Source organism: Hylobates moloch, unplaced genomic scaffold (assembly GCF_009828535.3).
Source record: "Hylobates moloch isolate HMO894 unplaced genomic scaffold, HMol_V3 SCAFFOLD_8, whole genome shotgun sequence".
Classification (NCBI taxonomy): domain Eukaryota; kingdom Metazoa; phylum Chordata; class Mammalia; order Primates; family Hylobatidae; genus Hylobates; species Hylobates moloch.
In genome coordinates, this window is record NW_026652283.1 from 119,136,823 (window position 1) to 119,158,956 (window position 22,134).

General features: G+C 43.9%; 1 protein-coding gene across 12 annotated transcripts in view; it reads right to left on the reverse strand.

The window, feature by feature from the left end:
• Positions 1-22,134, reverse strand: part of MSRA (methionine sulfoxide reductase A) — a 374,966-nt gene that overhangs the window by 89,546 nt on the left and 263,286 nt on the right. For 11 of the 12 annotated variants that reach the window (XM_032162485.2, XM_032162487.2, XM_032162484.2 and 8 more), the window contains one exon: positions 16,826-16,932. The exons of the other annotated variant lie outside the window; for it this stretch is intronic. In XM_032162485.2, the coding sequence (XP_032018376.1) occupies positions 16,826-16,932 (107 nt within the window). The remainder of the gene's footprint in view (positions 1-16,825; positions 16,933-22,134) is intronic. 12 annotated transcript variants of the gene reach the window in all.

Here is a 22,134-nt window from a genome sequence, read left to right on the forward strand (position 1 = left end):
AACTGCTTATAAAGGTCGTTCAATTGCCTAAATCTGGCCTAGAAATTCACTGATTCCAAGCAAATGTGTATACACACACAATGGTAAAAATAACCTATCTCTAATATATGAATAAATACAGACTTGTAATTTATCATGTAAGTTACAACTCTGGGATCTACATCAAAAGGCTACACGGAGCAACAAAAAGCTGAATCTCAGTAAAGGCTACTCATTTAACAAGAGCATAATTTCACTGGTTTGCCCAATATTGTCTCTTTCCCTCACTTATTCCACTCTACATCAGACATTGAGTTTGGTCTGTAACACAAGAGGGAAAAATAACCATACAGCAATTTTCACTGATGACTTTGTAAAGAAGCCAAACAGAAATGAAAATGAAAAAAAAAAAAGGATTAAAAATTTTTTTTTCTATCACAAGTGCTCGGGTGTTAGGCTCTGTGGATTCCTGAAACCACACGGCACCCCTTGTGTGAATATTGTAAAAATAATATATTAGTGTTTAAGTCAACCAAGTGTCTCTGGCATAATAGTGTTCCTCAAATCAGGTCCCTTTTTTTTTTCCTCACACTATTTTTCTTTCCTACTAAATCTTGCTATTTTATTAAAAGATTTTGTGTTTCCAAATGTGTTTCTGCCACCAGAAGGAACCATGAAAAATCCTCAACCATTAGCCCCTGATCTTGACAAATTAAACACTAGTGACACATTCTTTTAACGTGATATTGGCAAGATAAGGAATGAGGAGAAAGGGAGGAGTGATCTTCCTCCTAGAGCACATTCCCTATTTATACATCTGTGAGGGTGTGACATGTCCAGAGGGAATCTACCTGGCCCAGTGACAGAATGCAAAGAGCATGCACAGAAGTTGGAATCAGGGAGCGGGAGTGTGCATCCTGGGCTCCCCCATGTACGTATCATGTGGTCTCAAGTTACCAGCTGCTTCTCCTGGAGGGTAGGGATTAGAGTGACAGTCTCACAGGCTCCTTATGAGAAGCAGAGTAGAGAATGTTTGTGAAAGTTGTTTCTGCACTCCCAAGTCTGCTGACTGGTCCTATGTTGGGGGAGGCAGGTGACCAACCACAGCCAAATCCCAGTGGGTGCCCTAGCTCTGGGGATTGGAGGCTCTGGGTGTGGCTGGCTCTCTCACTCATCAGCGGGGAACCCAAGTCGCCAGCCGAAGAGAGCCCGAGGCAGGTAGCTGCAGTTCCCTTCGGAGACTTCTCCACACCTGTTTGACCACGTACAAGATCAGGCGCTGGGGTCATCTGTTCACTAGGCCACGATGTCAGGACAAGAGTCACCAGCAGCTCTGAGGCCAGATGGTGATTCCAATCGCCTCCCCAGTTCAGCAGCGAACCCAGCAAGACGAAGATGATTTTCAAAGCAATCAGGCTCAGGTGTAGACGTTGCAATGGAGTGCTATACTCCCGGCTTTGGAGCCACGGGGCATGGCCAAGGTAAATGGAATCTGACAGCTAAACTTAGGCTCAGGCCTCACGTGCAGTGTGTGTGAGTAGAAAGGGTTACAGAGCTGGATTTCAAATCCAAACATTACAAAGAAAACAGAGCTGGGAGGTGTTCAGGGTGGCGGAAAAGGTGGCTCACTTTCCTTTATGAGCCTTGCTTTTGTCCTTCACCTGCTTCCCACTCCAGGGAGAAGCAGACGACATTGACCCTGACCGTTTCTGGGCAGCTGGGTGGGGCGCACGGTGCGGGAGGCGGTCCCTGCGCCCGGCCCGTCCTGCAACGCACCATGCCCAGGCCTCTGCCTGCACGGGGCGGAGGCGCAGGGCACTAGACCTAGGACACGAGGGCCTTTTCTTCCTCCTCGCTTGCAGCCATTGGGCGGGCTCGCCGCGCCGGCTGCCATGGCAACGGGAAGATGGCTCGGCGGGGCCTGAACAGCCGTCACGTGGGCCGACGCAGCGGGGCGGACGGGGGCGGCGAGCGCGGGGGAGGGGTGGCGCGCTGGAGTTAAATGGTCCCACCAGAGGGAGTAAGACACATTTTGAAGTAAGTGCAAAGCGGGACCATCTATTTTCTTTCTTTTTCCTGCCCTTTAAGCGCTAAATACACATGCACAAACACAAATGGCCTTTCATCTCCGCTCCCGAGGTGCTCCCGGCTCTCTGGCTTTCGTGGCAAACATGAAAGCTCTGATCTCTGGAAGCGTTAAATGAACATTGCCTCGGTGGCGGAAATGCAAGCGGGCGTCCCGCGGCCGTGCAGGAGCAGGCCGGGGAGCTCGGGACCACGCGGGCTGCGACACAATCAACGGGAATTTGAAAGGCAAACGCGCTGCCTCTGTAGGAAACGGCAAACCCTGCTTCGCTCTTGGCGCCGCAGAAATAAAAGGGCCCCTGCATCCCCTCCTCCTCCTGGTAGTTTCTCTGATCCTATCACTCCGGAGCCGCTTTATAGAGGCTGAACCAGGGCCAGGTTTATCCATCTACCTGCCAGAACAACAAAGGCCCTTTTGTTGTCTTTAAAACAGACCCTACCCTAGCTGAAATGATGTGTTTAAAATGTTTCTGCTGCCATCCCTTCCTTTTCCACGGAAATTAACGAATATATATGTGTGTGTGTGTGTGAATATCTATATACCCAGACACACACACACACACATATATATATACACACACACACACCCCTATATGTTAGTTGGTAAGATAAGAGCTGATATTAACGCAGGCAGGAAGGCAGGCAGTAGGCGCTGGGGCCTTTTTTCCTCCCTGCTTGCAGCCAATGGACGGGAATTTAATGCTCTTGCTGTTATCAGACCACACGAATGGCGGGTAGGGGGAGAAAAACGTATACGCCCTGTCCTAATCTGATAGGTGAAATTCTTTTAATGTGTTGGAGAATGGGAAAATGCTACTTACAAGTATTTTGCAGTTGAGTTTAATTCACCTGACATTCACAGAGTGCCTGCCTTGTGTGAAGTGCTCATGGAATGTTGCCAGAGATGCAAAGCAAGGGAAGGTCCCACTCAGCATGGGGGTGGAGGGGAGAAGAAACGTGGAAACTCTCATAAGGGTCAGAGGAAACGAGTTGCAAGCCAAGCATGATGCGAACATGGAGGGGGGGCGGGCTCTGAGAAGTGTCCTGGGGGGTGGGGAGCTGAAAAAGAAGAAGCTGGCATTGCCCGGGCCCCTGTTCTGTGACAGACACTTTACATATACACCGTATCATCCTTATAAATGCCTAAGTAGCCACTATTATCCTGTTTAACAAATAAGAAAACCCAGGCTTAGACAGGTCAACAACGCAAGGTCATATACAAAGCAAGTACAGAGCCACTGCTGCCCAAGTCATCGGGGACCTCCCTGTGGTTTTTGTCCGTCCAAAGACTTGCGGAAGAAACATCCCTGCAAGGAATGCAGGTGTGTGTGTAGGTACCATTTCCTGCTCTTCACCTCAGCCATCACCTTCATCAAATTGTGGGCTTCAAATATTCACTGCAGTTTTCTTAAAATATATTATAAACACATAACTGAGATTTAAAAGATTCATCTGGATACACCATAAAATCATCTTGCATTCCACAAGGGGTCCGGACATCACATATGGGAGCCACTGAACATTCCCCTGTTGCCACTGAAAGATGAATAGGAGGGTGGCCCGTGGAGAAATTTGCATTCATTCATTCAAACACCACCCTATGCTGGCCAGGATTATTTTGTGTCTATACTTCTACTGTACTTCTATTAAAATGAAAATGTCTCCTTGATCCTCACAAGAATGCTGTCTTCCATCATCAACCTGGGCAGTAGGTAGAATCTTAGGCTGTTTCTGATGTACTTGGATGGAACTCAGTGCAGGTGAATAAAAGACTGATGCCAGCATCTGCAGGGCTCCACCCAGGGACTCACATCCCGCCACTGCAGCAAAGGCCTACAGCCAGCAGAGGGCAGTCATACAAACCAGATTTTCCATTTGGCCCAAATGTGGATGCACAGTTTAATATGTAAAGCCCATTATTACAAGCTTTTCCTTTCCCCACCCCCTATTAATGAACAAATGCCCAAGGGTAATACAGAGATTTCTAAATACAGTGCAAGAAAGGGCAATCTGTACTCATACACAGGGAGTCTAGCACACAATAATAAGTGGAAATGAAAATAATCACCCACATGCAACTAAAGCATTGTGCCTACGATCTAGCCGTCTACATGGCTGCATAGAGAGATATGGGTGCCTGCCTCCCAGAAATGGCCACTTTTAAAATATTTATTTCACAGGTTCTTATTTAGAGTTCATAATAACACCCGTAATTTTAACCTCAAAGCTACAGAAAGGGACTAAGAGGAATTTTATCCCTATTGCTAGGCATACGGTGGGGAGGGGGGATTTTTCTTTTTGACTAAGGTAAGTCAATGAATTATTCAGGGTTTTTCCATGGGCATTTTAAATCATAACTTCATGCTTTAAACAACAGTACAAATAAAAAAAAAATTTTTTTTAAAGACGAAGAAGAGCTATGTAATCCCCAAACCATAAAGTATCAACTGACATTTAGCCATGTCTATTTAGGGTCTTCCAATGCAAATAAATGATGTTTCAGTGTTGGGGAAAACAACAGTCTTTCGGTACTCAGATGGGTTTTAAACATTGCAGCACAGAGAATACAATAGACCGAGAAGGGATGCTTCTAGCATGCAACTTACCCATTTCCCTGCGAACAAAGAAACAGAGATAACCATGGCATTTTCTCAATTCATCACAGAAAGGAAGATTTGCTGATCCTATATTGTAACTATGGTTGGAAATTTGAGGATCTCTAGAAAGGCAGGATGAAGTCACTGTAGACAGCCTTACCTCTGCAGTCACCCATTAAACCCTGATACATTCGGCCCTCCATATCCTTGTATTCTGCATCCATGGATTCATCCAACCACAGATCAAAATTATTATAAATAAACGAATAAAAACAATACAACAATACAAATTTTAAGAATACAGCATAACTATTTTTATATATTAATAGCATTTGCATTGTATTAGGTATAAGTAATCTAGAGATTAAAGTACACGAGAGATTGTGCATAGGTTATATGTAAATGTCATTTTATATAAGGGATTAAGCATCATCAGATTTTCGTATCTGCAGGGGGTCCTGGAAGCAATCCCCGTTGGATACCAAAGGATGACTGTATTCGTAAAATGCTTGACAGATTAGCATGTATCTCCACACAGCATGGGTGAAAAGCTTATGGAATTCAGTGTCAAATGACTCTAGCTCTCTACATTTACTATGGGGGTCATGTTGGGAATGTGAATGAACACCTCTGAGCTTCAGTTTCCTCATAGGCAAGTCAGAGAACAGATCCTGCCCTAGCCTGTGTGTGACTGTGACGTTTATCCAGCAAAATACAGGAGAAAGCACTGAAAAGGCATACAACATTCCACTGTTCTTATTTTTCCCATTTTACAAAAGAAGAAGTAGGGCCATAGAGACCTCTCCAAGGTCACGGTCACTAGAGGCGGAGCCAGGGCTCCAGCCAGGTGTTCTCCTCCAAGCCAGTGCCTCTGCCCACCCCTCCATGGAGTGCAGCACACAAAACAGGGCTCTCTTGTCAGCTCGGGCTGCCATAACAAAATAGCACAGACTAGGTGGCTTCAATAACAGGCTTCTCTTTCTTACAGTTCTGGGGGCTGAGAAGTCCAAGATCAAGGTTCTGGCAAGGTAGGTTTATTCTAAGACCTCTTCTCAGGGCTTCCAGGCAGTTCTATTTGTGCTCACATGACTTCTGTGTGCAGCAAGAAACACAACAATACAGTTCTCAAGAGCCTGCTCCCTGGTGTGTCTTCGTATAAGGACAGTAGTCCCATCACGGGAGCTCCAGCTCAGGACCTCATCTAACCCTGATCACCTCCCAAAGGCCCCAAGTCCAAACACCATCACACTGGGGGTAAAGGCTTCAACATATGAATTTGGGGGGACACAGATATTCAGTCCGTAACAAACGGCAACAAAATGGGATTCTTTATATGCTACATCACTTCAGTTCAGGTCAACAGATATTTGTTGACAATCACGAGGTGCCCAGCACAGCACCAGGCATTGGGGACACACAGGTGAATGCAAGCCCCCTACAAGCTTACTTAATGCAGAAAATGGGAGAAGAGTTCCTAGGAAATTCTCTGCAGAAAAGAGCATTTGTCACATGTGAGCTTTTGTGACTGTATGTGGGATGGTTTATTACCACAAACTTCACAAGACCTTGCCTCAGATAGCTTTGTTTAAAGCAACTGTAACGCAAGTCTGGCAATGAATCTGTATATAATTAATATTTGATAAGGTAATTAATTTACTGAGGAACATGGGCAGGGGACAGTAAGGAGAAAAAGACATTTTCAGCCTATAGATGTTGAAAAGAAAACACAAAGGATCTGTATGTACCTCTTGCTGGGGAACTATCGGGTTCAGTTATATTATGATGGTTATAGCATGGCTAAATACTCATTGAGTATATTTAATTTCTCTCATTTGGGTTGGTATAATTAAAACTATTTTCTGGATCATAAAACTGAAGGGGCTCAGCTTCAATAATGTATATTGGGTCACTACTGCATGCCAGCTTGTTTGTGTGTGTGTATATCACATTTAATTCTTATAACGAACCTATTAGGAAATTTTGTTATCTACGCTTAGATCATTTAAAAATTGGTATCAGAGAAATTAAGTCAGGGCTCAAAGAGAATAAGTGACTAAGACCACTCTTGCCAAACATCCAAATGCTTTTTGCGTGCGCGCGCGCGCACACACACACACACACACACACACACACACACACACACACGTTTTTCTCTCCCAAATATCCTTCTAGCTCTTAGGATTTATTTTTTTCTACTGTTATTTTTGGTATGCCACTTTATTTCAGTAGTATAGCAGTAAAACTGGGTCTTTTTTGAAGGTAGAGATGTATGAAAGGGGATAAACTTCTGCAAATTTTCACCTCTCTTCAAAACTAGATAAAGACCCCCCTCCCCCCCAAGAGAGAGGAAATCAAATCCCATCTCGCTGGAAAACCTGAGTGCCTTCTGGGGTTCAGGGCAAGCCAGATGGGCTCCCACCTAGTGAACAAGGCCCACCTCTCCTAAGCAGCCTGGGTAAGAACCCCCAATTTCAGTCTCCCATTTTGGGGTGGACACATGACACTGGCCGGTTGGAGACCAGATTATGGGGCCTGTGGTCATCTGAAAAATGGTCTCCCCCAAAATGTTCATGTTCCAATCCCCTAAAACGTGTGAATGTTATTTTATATGGCAGAGATTTCACAGATGGGATTAAATAAGGATGTTAAGATGGGGGATTATTTTGGATTACCTGGATGGGCCCTAAATGCAACTGTAAGTGTCTTTATTGGAGAGATACAGGACGACATCAGATGCACAGAAGAGGATGAGGCAGGTGGCCACAGAGGCAGAGACGAGTGATGCAGCCACAGGCCATGGATGGTGGCACCCAACAGAAGCTGGAAGATGCGGGGAGGGATTATTCCCTGGAGCCCCCGGGGGAGCAGAGCCCAGCTGGTGCCCTGATTTGGGTCCGCGGAAATTGACTTTGGGCTTCTGCCCTCTAGAACTATGCGAGAATAAACCCCTGTTGTTTTTAAGCCATCCAGTTTGTGGTAATTTGTCATAGTAGCTATAGGATATTAACACAGGGACAAAAAAGTCAGAGATTTGGCAAAGCAGTGAGAGGAAGGCAGTTTCACGTACCACCCACTGACTTAATCCAACCAAATAATGTTGCATGATCATAATAGCAACTTTGGTGTCAAGAGAGTTTGCAGGATAGCCTTTAGGGTCAAGAACACGATGGTTAATCCTTCCTTTTAATATACAGCATAGCCTCAACCAGGCAGCAAGTCCACAGCCTCGGAATTTGGTCTCTCTGTGGCAACAGTGAGTCCACGCAGGGATCAACTTTGAAATACAAAGAAATATAAAACCATTCTTGATGAGGTTCACTCCACAACAGTAAGATTTCCTGAGTCCCTGTGGTTCTCATAGTGAGTCCCCAGTTCTCTAGAAAGTTCTTGAGCCTTACTCAAAGGTTCTGAACTTCAAGAATTATAGGTTACATCTTAGATATACTATGGTAATTAGGCTCTCTGATTAGAAGTTACAGATGTCTTATGGGAAGATGGCGACATGACTCTGAAGGACCTGGTAGACCATCTGAAGGAGTTCAGATTTCATTCCAAATACAGTAGAGATGCCATGGAAAATGCTGACACAGGGAAGGGAAAGGACCCAAGTTATACTGAGGAAGATCACGCTGCTGCCTGTGCGCGTGGTCATAATCATGGAAAGTTACGAAGTTCAGTGGTCCAGGAACAGATAATGGTGGCTTAAATCATGAGAGTGAACATGAGAGAAAATGAGAGAAGCAAGCACAGTGGGGATGTCTTTTAGGGGTAGAATCTGTTAATCTGATTCATTGGAGGGAAAAGGCGAGGGAAAGGAATGAGGCAGGGATCACTTCTGAGGATCTTACTTAGTTAGGCAAGTTAAATGATGACCCGATGAGGAAGGGTGTCAATCAGTGGGGAGGGAGGAGGAAGCCATGGGGCTTGTTTACAGGGGGTCGCAAGAATCAAACCTTCATTTTAGAAAATATTACGTGGACAAACAAGTGGAGATAACAAGTAGACAGTTTGTTATGGGGATCTGGAGTCCACAGGGTAGTTCTAGACCCTAAATTTGAGTGTCATTTACACTCAGAGTGTCACTGATGCAAAAAAAAAAAAAAAAATACCATAGAGATGGCATTCAAACTATGCTAAAGAAAAGCGGCAATGACTGCATTAGTAGCACAGGTGAGTAGGTTTTGTTGTTGTTGTTGTTGTTGTTGTTGTTGAGACGGAGTCTCGCTCCGTCGCCCAGGCTGGAGTGCAGTGGCACAATCTCAGCTCACTGCAGGTTCCGCCTCCCGGGTTCACGCCATTCTCCTGCCTCAGCCTCCCGAGTAGCTGCGACTACAGGCACCCGCCACCACGCCTGACTAACTGTTTGTATTTTTAGTAGAGACAGGGTTTCACCTTGTCAGTCAGGATGGTCTCCATCTCCTGACCTTGTGATCCACCTGCCTCGGCCTCCCGAAGTGCTGGGATTACAGGCGTGAGCCACCGCACCCGGCCAAGTAAGTAATTTGGTAATGACACTGTCTTCTTCCTCCCCGCCTCCCCGCAACAAAACACACACACTAGTCAAACCACAGTTTGTCAGGGCTTAACTGAAGAGCATAGGGAGTCACTAAATATCTGGCTGCAATCTAAGTGGGAAGAAAATTAAATAATCAAAACGGAACCTTTATTCTAAAAAATGCTAGCTGGAACCCATTCGTACACGTATACTGTTTTTTTACCTTTCACTTTGGGAACTTTTCTTTAAAATGACCCTGTATTAGTTATAAACAAACACAGAGATGATAGATAATAAATTGCTAGATAGTTGAAGTTTAAGATAAAATTATGGCAAATATTTAAAGACTGTAGCTATATATTGACGATAGGGACAGGTAGGTGGATGGATGGATGGGTGGGCGAACACTAAGAGACAGATAGAGACAGCCTTTAAAACACTGTTTTATATTTGAAACACAGTGGGTAATTTAACATTGACTCCAGAAACATTTTATCCTTATTAGAACTTAAAATATTGTAAAATATATGCAAAGGAAAACGCTGCTTTTCTTTTCTCTTTTTCACGAGAGAAATACCCAGAGAAAGCATTGTGCTTACTGTTTACGAAACTTGAAAAGCTGGGAGAAGGAACCAGGTCACATGGCCAGGAGAATGCTCTTTAGATTTGCTTTCACATTTCAAGAAACATAATTTCTCAGTGGGGAAAGACTGAATTCCTAAATGAGCTGGGGTCACATTCTCAGGATGGAAGATCACAGATGAACCGCCCTCACTCTACCGAAGGCCACATTCAGTTTAGGATATCGGGAAATGTTTCTTGTGATGGGTTCACTTGGGAGGTAAACTGTCCATATTTGATAATCCAAAAACAATAACACATTAGATGATGTCTTACAATTAGTGCTATAAGCAAATAATTCCACCAAAGGTTTGAGGAAAAATGTTTTTTTTTTTTTTTTTTTTTAAGGAGGCTAAGAAAAGATTATGAACTCTTCTCCTTGAAGGCAAAAACAACCCCCTACATTTTATGCAAAGTCTTCAGCTCACCAAAGATATGAAGCAGCTGTCAAATTCTGTAAGCAGAATCCAGCATGTTCAAGGTCAGCAAAACTAGCGTGAAGTTCAAGTTTCACTCCTTAAGACGCCATCCTCCTCCTTAAGTCTTTCCTGCCTCTTTTAATCGGATTAGAAACTAGCAAACTTCTTCAGCCAAAACTCTGAGAGTTGCTGGTGAGGCTGGTATCCACAACACAGCCAACTTTGCAGAAAACCACAGTTTCAATGGAAAATCACTTTTGGTTTCTGGCTCCTCAGCAGTACTGCATATCTAATTAGCTCAACAATTGGTCCCTGTGATAAAATCAGCTAATTTTTTGTTCAAATGGCTGCTCTGTAGTAAGCAATACTGTCACTCCAAACTTCACATATAAAGAAGTTGCTGAAGAAGCTGGTTACTAGGGGGTCACTGGGGGCAGGCTAGTGAAGAAGACTATCAAATTAGTAACCTAAGTCAACATTACAGTTAGTGTGTAGGGGTCCCATCAGCGCTCAAAGAAGATAAATGGCCCGAATGTAGTGATGGGGCCAGAAACACCAAGCCTTTTGAAGAGGAAAGCAGTATATATAAAATGAACAGAATGAGTCACATGCAGAATTTCCCCACTTTTAGAAATCAAACTAAATGTTTCTGACTAGAGTACAGAGTTCTAGACCCTAATCCAGTAGTATTAAGAAATGACCCTCCCTACCTTAAACACCTCTGTGGTTTCAGGAGCTTGTTCAAGGCTACCCTAGATATAAAACACAGGAAAGCCCAGTCCAGGGGTCACTTCTTCAGCTCCCTGCTCTCCCTCCCTCAGTGGATAAAGCAATTGGTTAGATCAACAATTTTCCCCATTTTGTGAATGTATTAGAAACCACATAACTTTTTAAGGTAAAGGCTAAAGCACTGATCAACCTTTTTATGGTATCAAAGCTAATAACATCACCTGTCATAGGCATTTCAAATTGTTGATTTTGTAGTGTTTGTATTATCATTTATATCAACTGAACGAACAGTCAGAAATTCATTCAAGTTTCAAAACTTAAAAGGGCCTCATAAATACATGAATGCATTTAACTTTATATTAAGACATAGATACACATCTACAGCTAAACATATATACGTATACAGATAAACATCTAAGATCTGTACATGACTTAAAACAGTAGTTGATTAGCACTTAGGAAGTACTCTGTTGGTGCTGTTGTTGCTGTTCTAATAGTATTACTATTATTATTATATAGCTAGATATTATATAGATATACATACTATATACAATTATGGTATATAACCTATATAAAAGTACATATTATATCACCATATGACTGTAGCAGGATGCACTCTGCTAAAATTGAACTGTGATTTTCTTTCTCACCTCTATCAGAGGTGCCAGAAAGTCATTCCATCATGGCAAATCATTCCTGAGCCACTGCAGTCAGCTGCCTTCCCTGGATTGGGGTGAGAAGGACCCTTTAGAGACAGTGGACCCAGAGGACGCTAATGCATCACTTTAGATCCCTGTGGCCCCATCTGCCTCTTGCTAGGCCAGCCGCAGTACCCAGTTCTGCAAGGACCCCCGTTCACTTTGTGCAGCTTTTATGCACCTGCATTGCCCAATCTTACACTCAACACCATGCGCCTCGTCTCTTGCCTCCTGCCCTGGCACACAGTATCCTGAGCTCACACATGTGCAGCCCAGAAGTGCAGAATCAACCTATGGGTGATGGCATTCAATGGAAATATGCTTCCTTGTCTTCCCCCGAATGCCTAGCCATTTCATAAGGTTCAAACAACCAGTTACCAGTAGCAGGGGCTAGTTTGTATGGGGTCTTCCTCCTTTTCCTCCCCAGTCTTATTCCTGCTCCCTGGAACCACATACCTCAGTGAGGCCTCACACACAAGCCTCTGGCTTGGGCTCTGCCTTCTGTGGGGCCCAGGCTAAGCTCAGCTGAAAATCAGTGGTCACCTGGGCACAGGTGTCCAGTTAGCCCTAGTGCTCACCAGGATGGGGTACACAAAGAGGCACTTTGGTTCCTGCAAAGGAAAACAACTTGACCCTCATGCTGTGCTCTCCAGGCAGAAAAAGGGGAGAGCAGTTCCCGGTGCAGCACTTTGATGGGTAGGAAGGCCCATGTTCCATGGCCGTCCTGTGCCCTTGGGATAGGCCATAGTGAGAGCAGAGGACCAGGGATCCAGACTGATGTGCCCCACCCCTCTACAATGCACACAGACATGGGCACACATGCACAGGCTCACCCCTTAATGAACTGCTATGCTCTCTAATATGGTAGCCACCAGCCATATGTGGCCATTTAAATATAAATTGAAATTAATCAAAAGATTCAGTTCCTCAGTCACACTAGCCACTGGGGAACTGAGTCAGTGAGCCACTATTTCAAGTGGTCAACAGCCACATGTGCCCAGAGGTCCTCCACTGGACAGTGCGAAGAGACCACAGCATCATGGCGGAAAGGAGAGTGGTGTTGGAAGGAAGCACTGGTCTAGTCACTACTCTGGGTTTCAGTCAATTAGCTGGTATGAAAACACTGAACTTTCAACTCATCTCCCAGTGGAATCTAGGGTCAGTTTTATTTATGCAAAACCATAAAAGACATGTGACAGCATTTGTCCCTTGAGTTGGTGATTAAGCAGTTTATATGCGGTAATGTGAGCAGCAACGGCTATCCGGATGCTAAAGGCACAGGAGTCCCCAGTCTTTATTTAAAAAATAGATCCTACTTTTAAAAGCCAAGCAGACACATAGACACGCAGACATGCAGACAGACAGACACAGACACACACACACACACACGCGCGCGCGCGCACACACACATTTAATTCCCATATGCTTAGGTTCAGAACACCCAGAAAACATCTGGTCAGCACAACTGCCTACAAGATTAATCTTTCCAAAACTACGAAAATAATGAAAGGATAATTATAGCAGCTCATTAATTAATTATATAATACCTAAATTTTACCTCCTATGGACATCACTTATCTAAAATCAATGTGGGTTCCCTTCAAAACTGAGGGTAGAAACTATATTGGGATAGAAACTCGAAAATTCGGTGTTAAGCCTCTTCACAGTCACATGGAAGGCACTGGCCTTGAACTGAAAATCTTCATTGCAAACACCAGGATATCATCAGATTTCCAGTATTCTAGAGGGCAGTATGCTTCCAGAGTCTCTTGGAATTACTGTTGGTACCCTAGAGAACTATGAATCATTACACTAGGCAATTTATAGATGGCATTATCATATGCGACTTTTAGTACTAGTTATAAGTACTGCCTTTATAATTAAATACAGTGGGATGAAACAATTGAACCACTTTTTAAGTTCTTGGTTGGGGTTGGTTCCTGTGCTGCCCAGTGTAGTGTCCTGCCTGGTTGGACATTTCCCCTCCCACTGCTCAAGTAGAGGAATTAGTTCCTCGGGTACTAAGTCCTCTCTCTTCTGCCCTTTTTTTTTTTTGAGAGGGAGTCTCACTCGGTTGCCCACGCTGGAGTTTAGTGGTGCAATCTCTGCTCACTGCAACCTCCGCTTCCTGGGTTCAAGCGTTTCTCCTGCCTCAGCCTCCTGAGCAGCTCGGATTACAGGTGCATGTCACCACACCTGGCTAATTTTTGTATTTTTAGTAGAGACGGGGTTTCACCATGTTAGTCAGGCTGGTCTCGAACTCCTGACCTCATGATCCACCCGCTTCAGCCTCTCAAAGTGCTGGGATTACAGGCGTGAGTCACTGCACCCTCCTCTTCTGCTTTTATCTCATTACTTTTCCCAAGTGATCTTATCAGCAACTGGGGTTTCATTTACCAAATCTAAGTTGATAACTCCCAATAATAATAAGGGTTCCTGTTTATGAGGTACTTACTGTGTGCTAGGCCCTGTGTTTCACAAGCATTAGCCCAGTTAGCAGTCCTAACAATCCTCCCTGCAAGGCAGAAACAACCCATGGCTCCTCCCAACAGCCCCTTGGATGCACATGTCATGGGTATCTGAGGCTCTGCACTTTCACAACTTACCTTCCCCACAAATCTGCCTCTGCTTCTCTGTACATTTGTACAGGAAATCACCAGCCAGAAACCTAGTGAGAATCACCAGCCATGACCTAGACCTGGACCTGTCCCTCTTATTGACTCTCCACTTCCAATGAAGTTCCAAGTTCTAGTCTTTCTACTTCCTAAATATCCCTCCCTCCCACCCATACTTCCACCATCCTAGACAAAGACTCCATTATTTCTGGCCCGGAATCCTATAATAGCTGCCCAACTCATCTCCCTGCATCCAGTCTTACTTCTCTTTAACTTCATTTATTCTCAGGTCATTGCTCTCTGTCTTTGAGCATCTGGAAAATGGAGATAATGGGGTCTCCCTCATCCTCACAGGTCTGCTTGAGTCAAATAGAACATATGGCTTCCTAAGTAGCAGGTACTTGATAATAAAATGCACAGATGACACGTGAATTGAGAAAATTTGATGCTAGAGCCTACATGTGTAACCACCACCATAAATGGCCAGGTTAGCCCACCACTGTTAGAAAAGCCATTATGACGAAGGGATAAGAGAAAGAATATATAGGTAAAAGGTTTTCAGAATGGAAATATAAGCATACTTAAATTACTCTAAAACTTAGCAGCTTCAAAGTATACACATTTATTATCTCACAGCTTCTGTGGCACAGCTTGGCTGGGTGCCTCTGGCTCGAGGTCCTTCATGAGCCTGTAATCAAACTGTCAGGCAGGGCTGCAGTCTCATCTGAAGGCTTGACTGGGGTTGAGGGCCTTCGAAGCTCACTCACGTGGTTCTTGGCAGGTTTGTCCTTGTCATGTAAGCCTTTGCACAGGGCTGCTTCATGACATGGCAGCTGGCTTCCCCTACCCTCTCTCTGACAGTAAGAGAGAGCTTTCACAATAGGAGCCATAATCTTTTAATGACCTAGTCTCACAGTGCTCCCATCACTCCCATCACTGCTGTCATTCATTAGAAGTGAGTTGCTAAATGCAGCCCATATTCAAGGAGATGAATTACAAATGGGCACAGAGCACTGGGGGCCAACTCACAGTCTGCCTACAATGACCAGCATGGAAGGGAGGTATAAGGGGCCAAGGAAGGAATGGGCTCTGTCAGCACCTCCCTCAGGCCTCTCCACTCATCACAGTCGAACTGACCATGAGTCACCCATCCTACTACTTGCTCATCAGAGGACACTCTAGTTACAGCCTCCTCGTCTCTGCAATCTCTGTCACCATTCAGGATAAGGGGATAACTCACTCATTCCTGGGGGCTGTTGCATACCTGACTTTTTACCTAATTCTAACATAGATCAGCTTTATAGTAGCTTCTAGCTCTACTGTCAAATGCAAATCCACATCAGAAAATATAAAGATAAATAAAATCTAAGTACCATCACAAAGTTCTAAAAACAAAAGCAACTCAAGTTGTTTTTAAAACAACTAAACCTCTACTGGAAGATTTTAAAAAATGGTATACAATCGTGAAAATAATTGTTTTGTAATATCATGTATATATTTCTGAGAACTACTTTTATCATAATTCCATTTACTGTTATGAGAGAGAAAGCATTACAGGTTGAATCGTGTCTCCCTCCAAAAGATATGTTGGAGTCCTAAAACCTCAGAATGTGACCTTCCTTGGAGACTGGGTCTTTACAGAGGTAATTAAGTTAAATGAGGTCATCAGGGTTAGCACTAAGCCAATATGACTAGAGACTGTAAAAACAAGAAGTTTGGACACAGAAACACATGCACATAAAACTAGGGTGATGTGAATATAAACATGGAGAAGACAGCCATCTAGAAGCCAAGGAGAGAGGCCTGTAACAGATCCTTCCCTCACAGCACTCAGATGGAACCAGCCCTGCCGACACCTTGATCTTGGACTTCCAGCCTCCAGAACTGAGAGAAAATAAATGTCTGCTGTTTAAACCAACCACACTGTGATTGTTTGCTACAATAGCCCTGTAAAACTAATACAGAGGGAAGAAAAAAAGAGAGAGTTTCAGACAGAGACAGAAATAAAGAGAGAAGGAAAAATACTTATTTTACCAGGCTGTATCTTCATCCAGATGAGTGATGCAAAGGCAAACACATAAGGGCCTACTCTTTTTTTTGTTTACATTGAGACAGAGTCTTGCTCTGTCACCCAGACTGAAGTGCAGTGGTGCAATCACAGGTCACTGCAGCCTTGACCTCCCAGGCTCAAACGATCCTCCCAACTCAGCCTCCCAGGTAGCTGGGACGATAGGTGCAGGCCACCATGCCTGGCTTATTTTTGTATTTTTTGTAGAGATGGGGTTTCTTTGTGTTGCCCAGGCTGGTCTCGAACTCCTGGCCTCAAGCATCCTTCTGCTTCGGCCTCCCAAGGTACTGGGATTACAGGCATGAGCCACTGGCCCTGGCCCAGGCCTACTCTTAAAACCTCATTTTAGCACATGTATTGGACACAATGGCTCCACTCCTAGAGGCTGACAGAAATTTCTAAGAGATGCGCAAATAAAACACAATTCCAATTGAAAAGCAGGAGACTCCCCTCTAAAATCAGAACCTGGCCCTAGTCATGGTGGCCTAAGCCAGGGGCCAGGAGCCCAGCAACCCGTACCTTTTGGTAGTCCTCTTTGGAGCTCAGGGCCGCCTCCATTTGCTTGGCAGAGGTCGGGTAGATGGCCGAGCGGTACTGAGTGCCATGGTCATTCCCCTGACGCATACCTGGGAAAGTGGAAAACAGGGAGGGTTACCTGGTCACCAGACGACAGTGCCAGCGTCAAACTGGGCACAATGCTGAGACATTTTGACACTTTTCATATGGTCCCTGCGCCTGATGTGTTGCTAAGTGCTTGTTTTAATTTTCTGTTTACAGCATTTTCTTTAAACAAGCATGAAATATATCTGTTTTTATTTGCCTGTTTTAATTACAACAAATATCTTTGAACTCAGGTAGATTTATCACAGGTCTTGGATCATACTAGATGTTCTATGAATACAGACTTTTACATGAAATATTTAAACAACGATCTACTCCAATTGTCACATGTAATGCACTATGATACATAGTATTTCCTTGGGTCCTAAGGAGATACCTGTATGGAAGGTTTTATCATTCCTCCCTTGGCAGATGAGGAAATGAGACAATATCTGTGTAAATTCCTGGCACGGTGCTTGGCACGTAGCAGGAGTCCTGCACCTATGACTAAAGTCATCTACCCATCTAGCCTGCAACTTAAAGTCAGCAAAGAGCATTTTCTGCCAGTCTCAGCAGCTGAAGGGTGGATGATGGTCACTTTCTATCTGAGTGTGACAGTGCCCCAGAGTGAAACAGCCACAGGGTTGCCATAGATCCCCTGTAGGCCACCATGTTGTCGTGAAAATGAACCAGGCACTGGGATTCAGGAATTGGACCCAGTAGCATGTTTCAGCTAGTCACATTCCTAATATAGTCAGGGGAAACAGAGACCAGCAGGCGTAGTCAAGTATTAGAGGTGTTAAGGGAAAATCTGTGCAGGTTAAAAAAATGCAAGGGTTCAGAAAGGGAGTGGGTAAGTTCGTGTGATCAGTGGGGAAGGGGCCTACGTCTCAAAGGCTGTATCAAGGAAGTGACTTGTCTTGGCAGCAGGTGGGCGCCAAGGGTAAAGGTAGAACAAAGGTAAGGATTGCGGAGCAGTGTGGTGCCTTCAGGGACTAGGAAGGAACTGGTACTGCTTGCAAAAGCAGCTGCAACCCAGGCAGCATCTGTGTCAAAGCCCTGATGCCCACTTCTCAAGAGGATGAGCATGTTACCCTCAAGCCTGAAGCCCAGATGAGAAAGATGCTTCACTGGGAAAGATGACTGGAAGCTCAACAGACTGAAAACCCAGAAGAAAGAACCAACATCCAGGAGCGGCTGGGAATACAAGAAGTGGCCCTGCTTGTCTACCCACTGAATCACAAAACAAACGAAATATTTGACTGTCATAAATCGATCTAAACACGCTTTATAATGCTGTTCTCCAGAGGGCAAAATTAACCAAAATTATATTTTGAGATAGGACACAAAAATGTTATTGAGTGATAGAATAACTCCTATATGTCTTTCCTTTTTCTGCAAATAAATATATTCTCTCCAGCAGAAAGAATTCTCGTGTGTCAACTGTAGCCCCCACACTCTGGAGGCTACAGAAGAATTAGGTCATAATCCCTCGTCTCAAGGAATAACCAGGACGAGGGAGGGAGGGGGAAGAGTAGTCACAAGCCTGACACTGTACTTCCCTGTGCGAGGTCTTTGCCATCATTTCTTGTTTCATCCTCACATGAGCCCTGTGAAGAAGATATTCTTAACCCTCTTTGACAAAAAGGAAATTATGGATCAGAGACATTCAGTGACCCACGTGAGGTCACATAGCAGGTAAATGGCCATCCTGCAATTTAAACTTTGATCACCCCAACACCAAAGCCCTTTCTCCTTCCAAAATGGATGCACGAGAAGTTACAGCAAAATAGTCGAGGACAACGGAACAAAGTGCTTCTAGATGTAGGGTACCTGCTGGGGAAGGGGCATCCCAGCCCAAGACCCAGAAATAAGAACAAGCTTGGAATGTTCTGAGAACTGTGAAGAGGCAGGACAAGGTCTGACAAGGGACCTGGTGGGTCATGAAGCTGGTGGGTTGGGCGTGTAACCACATAGGCATCTTGACAAGTCACACTGGGGACCAGAGATGTGTGGAAAGATCAGACTCCCAGGAGCTACAGAATTCTCTGGAACCCTGAGTGGGCATAATCACCAACCAATGACCCAGAGCCCCCTTTCCCACAGATGCAACAAGTGTTGCAAAGTTCACTGTGCCCTCCACTTGCCTTTTGAAAAACTATGAGGAAAAATTATTGACACTATTTGGCTGTCTTCACGTACCAGGAAAGCAAGCAGTGGGCTTTCAGTGTTGAGTGGAAAGAGAATTACTGGCTCAGAAACAATATCTTCTGCTTAAAATTCTTCCATAGTACTCTATAAACTGATTAATGAGGACTGGGCTTTGGGGCATTCTTGATGAGAACTGACCTCCTGGCATCTACCAACTGCTTGAGATTTCTCCATCCACTTTCTCCAAGGAAGATTTTAAAGGGACAAACAACCCTAAGACTGCTCTGAGGTTTCTCCCCCTCTCGACAGAGCTGGAAGAAGCAGTGGAAAACAGAAACGCTTCATATATAATGAAGCATAAGACGATGACTTCTCCTCTGCTCAGAGGGCCTCCTAAGCCTCAGATCATCTTTACATAACAACCCTGTTTTATCCATCCTGATTGGAGACATGATAAATGCATCTGAACATGAGAACTTTAAAGGGAAGTTTATGCTAAGAGTTGTTGCTAGGTGATCACTTTACGAGGTCCCAGGAGTTACCAGCTGACAGTGAATATCAGGACAAGTCAGGACCGACTCCTCAGGGTCTGAAATCACTATCTCTATCTTCGGGAGCTTCACAGGAGCAATCTCATTAGCAGAACTATCCATGTTGGTTGAAAACAGAGTGACTCCTACCAGCATGACCTCCACATTCTTCTCTTCTATAGACTGCTGCTAAGAGAAAACGGATCCTGCCTTATGGTCTGCTGCACCAAAGGCTACCTGCATGCTGCAGTGGCACAGGAAGACCACAAGGGATGCTGGCATTGGTGGGAGAGCTCACCCAGGTGCTGCTTCAGGGTGGCCTCCTGCCTTCTGCTGGAAAATAGGGTCTCTGTGAAAAAACATGCCATGGTGTCCCGAAGTCCTCCCCTAGGTGGATGAGCCTCTATCCTTCACAGTGAAAGATGACACTTCTTATTATCCAGGTGACACTTCCCGGTGCACCTTGCCTTTACCTTAGGTGTTTGAGACAAGCCCTATGAATATAACCATCTCACTTTATCTGAGAGCTTAATCCTGTCCATTTTAACTGACAGCTCATTTTTAATTTAAAACACTGAATAAATGAATGGACAGCCCTCTTTTCATCAAAAGGAATGGAAGGAGCGAGGGAGGGAGGGAGGGAGGGAGGGAGAGGGACAAGAAGAGGAGGAAGGAGAGAGAGAGAGAAGGAGAGGGATCATCAAAGTAGTAACAATCCTAGAGTTCTCACTATGTCCAGGCACTGTGCTTTACTATGTTATTCACCCAATTCTGCAAATACCTGGAGGATATTAGTAAACCCATTTCCCCACCCTCTCCCAATGCCAATGTGAAACTGACACTCCCTCAAAGGTGAAACTGACACTCAGAGAGAGGCTGGTTGCCTGCTGAAGGCCAGTGCTGCATCCGGAACCATCCAACTCCAAAGTCCGTGATCTTAACCACTATTATTCCTATTTGTAAATATATATAATTTCAGTAAAAAAAAAAAAAGTGGAATATAGGGATCTATGAAAGATATCATGTGGCTCTCTGCCTGCTGAAGGCCAGTGCTGCATCTGGAACCATCCAACTCCAAAGTCCGTGATCTTAACCACTATTATTCCTATTTGTAAATACATATAATTTAAGTAAAAAAAAAGTGGAATATAGGGATCTATGAAAGATATCATGTGGCTCTCTTCTAAAAGGAAGACAGCCACATAATACGGGCACTATCTATCATCTGCACAATGTTCTTTGCATTTTTTCATGCAGTGCCTCTCAAGGGAGATGAAATAGTGTTGCTTTATAACAGAGGTGCCAAATATGTATTCCATATCTAAAAGCAAAAAGAAAAATGAAAGATCCTGATTTTCATTAAGCAGTACACATTACTTCTACAGCCATAAATTATTTTGAAAAGATGTGGTGATTTCTTCATGAAAGGTAAAAAGTTATCATAGTGTGAATTTTGTTTGTGTAAAAGGGAAATTCTATTTATGGCAGCCAAAGAAAATCTTTTTAATTATTATGTGTCCTAGAATGTCTTTTGGGACTCCATGTCTGTTTATGTTCTAAAATCCCGAGTTTGGCCAAATAATGAAAATATTAGAAAACTTTCAAAATAGTAAAATTTTTAGGTCATCATTGCAAGTCATTACATCATTAAAGTTTTACAGCCAAAGTTTTACATCATTGCTTCATTAAAGTTTTACAGCATAAGTGCCCCACTACATGAGATTTACAACATGCTTATATTGAAATCAGTACCAAGCACACATGTGCACACACATTTACAAAGCTAGTCCCTCATGGATCGTGTTCATATTAGCAGAAGTAGCAATCGACATATTATACCTTTGTAGTTTCCAGATTCAATTACAGAAAAGTACATAAATGTACAAAAGTACATAAAATAGATATGCACAGTTAAGTGTCTACTACTACTCTATTTATAATTATTGATTATAAAGTGAATACTCACATCACCACCACTAATGTCAAGAAAGAGAGTACAACCAGTACCCTTGAGAGTCTTCCATGTGTCTGTATTGATGACAATGCCTTCTGTCTCTCTAGTTGTACCACACCTGGTTTTTGCAATAATTTCTTTAGCACACAGACACATTCAGAATAAACCTAGTTTTGTTTGGCCTGTGATATGGTTTGACTGGGTCCCCTCCCAAATCTCATCTTGAACTGTAGCTCCCATAATCCCCTGTGTCATGGGAAAGACGTGGTGGGAGGTAACTGAATCATGGGGGGCAGGTCTTTCCCATGGTGTTCTCATGGCAGTGAATAAGTCTCATGAGATCTGATGGTTTTATAAAGGTCAGTTCCTCTACACACACTGTCTTGTCTGCTGCCATGTAAAATGTGCCTTTGCTCCTCCTTCACCTTTGGTCATAACTGTGGGCCTCCCCAGCCATGTGGAACTCTGGGTCCATTAAACCTCTTTTTCTTTAAAAATTACCCAGTCTCACATATGTCTTTATTAGCCGCATGAGAACAGACTAATACAGCCTATTTTTAACATTAATATAAATGGAATTATACTATAGTTTG